The 5,173-nt window shown below is 50.0% G+C and overlaps 1 protein-coding gene across 1 annotated transcript in view; it reads right to left on the reverse strand.

Annotated features, from left to right (window-relative positions):
* Positions 1-3,958: 3,958 nt before the first annotated feature.
* SPINK4 (serine peptidase inhibitor, Kazal type 4) overlaps positions 3,959-5,173 on the reverse strand; it is a 3,244-nt gene continuing 2,029 nt past the window's right edge. The window contains exon 4 of the mRNA XM_009876830.1: positions 3,959-4,013. Within this exon, the coding sequence (XP_009875132.1) occupies positions 3,959-4,013 (55 nt within the window). The remainder of the gene's footprint in view (positions 4,014-5,173) is intronic.

The following is a 5,173-nucleotide window of genomic DNA, read 5'->3' on the forward strand; positions in this document are numbered from 1 at the left end:
ACAATTCTATTCTATGATTCTATATGCCTGGTCATAGTGCTTCACATCTGGAAACACTCTGTTGCAAAGAGCTTGACATATTCTGGGTTGCATGCAGGTGACGTGACACCTGGAAGAAAGTGTGGAAATCCCCAGGTGTTTCAGTGATCCATGGGAACTGGGTGCACGCTCAGGCCGTGGCTTACTTGGCTTCTCACACCCCACGTCTACTCAGTCACTCTGAAGCCTGGTGAGGTCTGATAAATGACTCTTGACTCAGCAAAACATTGCCATATGACACTGCAGCGCTGGTACTGTGAATGTCACTCAGCTGTCTTCTAGCTGAGTAAAACCCAATAGATTTGTAAAGACCATTTGTAAAAGAGTCGCTGTGCCCTCATTCTTTTGAGGCACTTAATGGAAGCACCTCTGCAAATGGAATCTGTAAGGTTTGGCTCTGGTGTGTGAATTTAAATCCCAAGGAAGTGAATTTATTATCCTATGGGAAGGCTTTGGTGATGTGTAACAGTGTGGAAATTGCAGACTCCGCTGCCTAGTTTTGAGTTGTGTCTGCGCTGAAGTGGTGGCACTGAGAGGCCACAATGCCAGGGACACTGGGCTTGTCTTAGAGCCCAGTGTCGCCTTCCTGTCACCCATCAGCAACACAGCAGACTCTTCTCCAGCAGAACTCTCCAGCAGATGTGGCCAAAGCTGCATCCCCCTTTGCTATGGATGAATTCGTGCAAGTAGTTTAGACTTTATGGCCAGTCTCGATTGCATAAACTGTTGCAGCTGGACACTTTACAGCATGCCAGGCACTCCTTCCCTCCCCTTTCTCCCCACGTACCCGTTCAGCTAGCCCTGGTAGCTAGCCACTTCATGGATGCATCCAGTTTGCTAGGTGAGGACCTGGAGGAGCCAGGTTTCCAGCAACCCCAGTGTGACAGATTCCTCACGTGCCACTGGAGCTGCTTGACAGGCCCACATGGCTTTCCTTACCCAAAAGCCCTGGAAATGCTTTGTCCAAGGGACAGCTGGACTGTATCCTGCCATTGGACCCGTCTCCTGGCACTGTTGGGACTGCTGTCACTGCAGACACAGCAACACCAGGCTTTGTCTCTGTGTACAAGTCAAAGCTTTTTAGGACCCTTAGTGGTATCTCTGTTTACTCTTGTCTGGCATTGTTCTGGGTATCCAGAGATCTGCCTGTCCCTCCCTGCAGCCATGGATGCAGTCCTGAACACAAGGGCAGCTGGGGGAGCTAAGCTGATGTCACTCTGGCAGGGTGTCAGGCCACTTCTTTTAGTGTTGTCTTGCATGACAGCAATGGAGAAGCAATTTTCAAGCTTGTCCTTCACTCCCTGACTTGAGGTGGGTTTTGGGGCAACTTGCCTGGCTGCAGCACACTTCTCTGGGAAGCAGGACTGCCAGTAGTTCTGTGTGATGAACCATCGTGCCTGTGAAAGAAGATAATCCTTTCCTTGACTGAAGCATGAAGAGATGAGAAACCAATGGATGAATTCAACAGGCATTATGCAGAAGTGCAAATCCATGAGCATACCCTTTGCCAGTGCATCTTGCTACCCACCAACTGCCTCATGAGCCTCGCCTGACCTCACCAGACACAGAGCTGCCAGGCTTCAGGGTCAGGCTCTCTGCACCAGGATGGATCCAGCCATCCTGCTCTGGTGCCTGAGGTCTGCAGTAGAGTTAAATCACTTTGTTCTCTTCCTCTTTAGTCTGCCATTTGCTCTTGAACTGTGTGAAATAAATAAGCAAATCTGGGGAGGATGAGTATCTCTGAATTCACTGCATCTAGAGTCAACACTAATTCTGTCTGGAGGCTGCCCACGCTTTGACCTTGTAGGTCTGGCCCACAAGTGTGTGCTTTAGCTCTGCAGTTTCTGAGTAAACACTCCATGTTGTGCCGGAGGCATGTGGTGTTCCTCTTCAGAAGAGCCCTCAAATTGTCTATTTCCTAGCCTCTGCAAATATACATGGCTCTCAGAGGATACACAGCGATGGGCTGCAGCCACTCTGCCTCTGTGACTTGTGTCCCCCTCCCCCAGCTCGGGGGAGAACGGGTCCCAGGTATGCACCATGCTATGCTGGCCACAACCTTCCCCTCGGCCACGGCAGAGAGCTGGGACAGAGCTGCCCAAAAACGTCCTGCCTGCAGCTGGGTTGACAGCAGCAGGAGCAGAAACCCCAGGCGGAAGATGGGCAATGCCTTTGTGTTGTTCACCGTTGAAGTGTTTTTGGGATGACAGTCTCACCTAAGCCCTTCCCTAGAGTACAGAGGAGATGCTGTCTGAAGGTCTGCACAGGAGGACTGACAACACAGGGAGCAGCACATAGCCAGACCATCTCTCACTTGAAGAGCAGAAGGGGGCAACCCCTTTTGCAATGGGGCTGTGTCATGTCCTCTAGAGATGTGGAAAGCATCCAAGGAAGGAAAACAGGGCAACTCTGAACAACTCTGAAAAATTAACCAGGCTAATGGAGGAGAGCGGGGGGAAGAGCTTTTAATGAAAAGCTTTTAATGACAGCAGCTGCCTCTGCCTCTGGGCCAGAGGACGGTGGCTCTCCCATCTGACCAGGCATGGCTGTTTTATGCTCTTCAGTGTTGTTTCCAGCTGCAGCACTAAATCTATCATCAATGGCTTAGGCGTGCATTATGGTGCTGTGGTGTCCCACTTGGTGATGCCAGAAATGTTCAGAACTGTAAGAGGTGTGTGGGGGATGGATTACATGACCAGCTGGCCAAGCACAGTAGCCATGGCACTGTCACAGCTCCCAGACTCGCAGGATGGTCACTCACCTGAGGGAGCAAACTTGACTGTCTGATGCACCCCAGACCTGTACCCCGAAGCCTGCAAATGAGTTGTGTGAGTATAGTAGCAAGTCAGAGCAGCATGATCCCCTGTGGGTGAGCACAGATCTGTCCATGGAGGGCTTTAATTCACATTGACGCACTTTGCAAAGCTGATCAGAAATGTCAGCCGGTCATTCTGTAGAAAAACAACACCTGATGCAGGACTGAGCTGCATTCAGGAGGCAAGTCCTGGATTAGCCAGTGCCCTCTGCTCTCTGCCACTGCAGGAAAAGGAATGCCCTTGCACACCCAAGTTGAACAACCTCATTACAGTTATTTTGTGGAAGGTGAGTCAAGTCCCATCTGGTAGAAGTGGGAAACAAAAGAGCAGATGGATCCCCAAGGACTGCTGATGCACACTTACACCGTTACCGTGACTGGATTGTGCCCTGCCACAGTCTCAAAGGCAGCCTTGACACCAGGAGCAACCTAGACCTGAAATTTGGCCACCGGCTGGGAAACTGCAGTTCCCAGAGAGCATTTCTGGAAAACTAGTTCAGTTTGGAGATGGCGTTCAAGCACTGGAGCAGAGATCCGGGTTTCCTTGCAGTCAGGGTGTCCACTCAGGCTCTTTCCATGCTCCCGTATGTTATCTGGGATGATTCCCTTTGTGAAAGGTTCTTGCATAGAAAGCTGAATAACATCTAGCACAAAATGTTATTATTTTAAATTCACATCAGCTCTGGGAGTGGTGGTGTTTTTAGGAAGCTGGGGAGTTATCTTCTCCCACTCTGAAGAAACTTTATTTTCCCTTTGCTGATTTGCCTCCTGAAAAAAACACCTGCACTCGTTCAGTGCCTTCTTCATGGGATCTGTGTGTTCTGGCTACTCCAACTTGGTCTTTCTCACAGGAATGTGGGTGAAATAATACTCACAGTGCAGAGCTCTGGTTTGTTGATGTGGATTTCAGTACACTTTCAGTAGCCCTTTGTGAGAACTGACTCGTGCTGTTTTCCCTCAGCCTTACATTAAAAAGTGCTGCCGAAGTAAGATTGTGCATGTCATTTTATTATTCACTATCACTAACTTAAATACGCATGCAGCACAGAGAACACAGGATCAATTAATCACCTGTTTCTAGTCTTGGGAGAACTACCAGAAAGATCAGATATCTTGACACTCCCCATCTTTCAAAATTCGGATGTCTTGCCTGGTTTTCCTAGAAAAACATAGGAAAAAAAGAGTAAGAGCTGAAAGAAATACACCCAAGTCATACTTGGCTCCCATCCAGCCCAAGGAACAGAGCTCGCTATTACAGGATTGGCTTGTTCATTTTCCTGTCTAAAAAGCAGAGGTGACTGCAAGACATCCTGGTCCACAGATGTCCCCTCCCTGGGTGTGCAGCACTGGTGATGGGTCTCCAGACCAACCTGCTCACAGCCAGGCTGTCCCCAGTGTGAGGCTGTGGTGGCCACAGCTCTGAGCCCTAACCAGCACCACCAAAGGATGGAGACTCCCTCTACCTGCATGGTGCACCACCCTTCCAGGGAAGGCCTTTCCCCCGTGTCCAGCCTGTACCTGTTGGGGCTATTGCATCACCTGCGACCATGAAAAAGCATGTGGCTCCATCCCATTTGCAACCATAGGCTGCTGCCCAATCCCCACAAGCTTCCACTTCCCTGGGCCAGCTGGATACAGCTCCTTTGTACCTCCTTGCAGCTTCCCTTGACAAGCTGGTCATCCCTCTCTTCTTGCAGCCCAGCGCACAGTTTGTGTTATTTTCCACGCAAATGCGCTGCTGACCTGTGTTCAACCCGATCTTCACCCCTGGCCCCTTTCCAGCAAGAGCCCCTGCTCAGTCCAGTCAGTTCTCAACCTGGGTAGATTCACTGCCCCAGAGCAACTCTTCTGCTTCTCATCATGTCCCTGTTGCTCTAGTCCACAAGTTTATGGTAGTACCTTTGGTCTGAAGTTCTGCCAAAAGAGCCACGAGGCAACAAGTGGGTGTTTGCATTCACAGAAGTCCTTTTGAAGGACTTGGTGGTGCTATTTCACTGTCCAGACTAGATGCTTAGTTGACATTTTCGCCCATCTAAGTTCAACTCTGCCTTCTCTGATTACAGACAGCACATGGTGGGACCTTCTCTCGTCCTCTATGGAGCATCTGGGTTGTTGCCAGCTTGCAGGCACTCATGTTGAGTGTCTCCTGGCCATGGACTCCTGCCCCACCTTTTGGATCTGCTAATGATGCAGCCACAGGGTGGTCTGATTTAGCAAGATGATCCAATGGATTAATATTCAGCTCTTCTGTGGGATTAGTTCCCTGCCAACACAATGAGCTAAAATCCTTCAGCCTGCAGTGGTTCAGGAGCCACTCAC

This window comes from Apaloderma vittatum, unplaced genomic scaffold (assembly GCF_000703405.1).
Source record: "Apaloderma vittatum isolate BGI_N311 unplaced genomic scaffold, ASM70340v1 scaffold19109, whole genome shotgun sequence".
NCBI lineage: Eukaryota > Metazoa > Chordata > Aves > Trogoniformes > Trogonidae > Apaloderma > Apaloderma vittatum.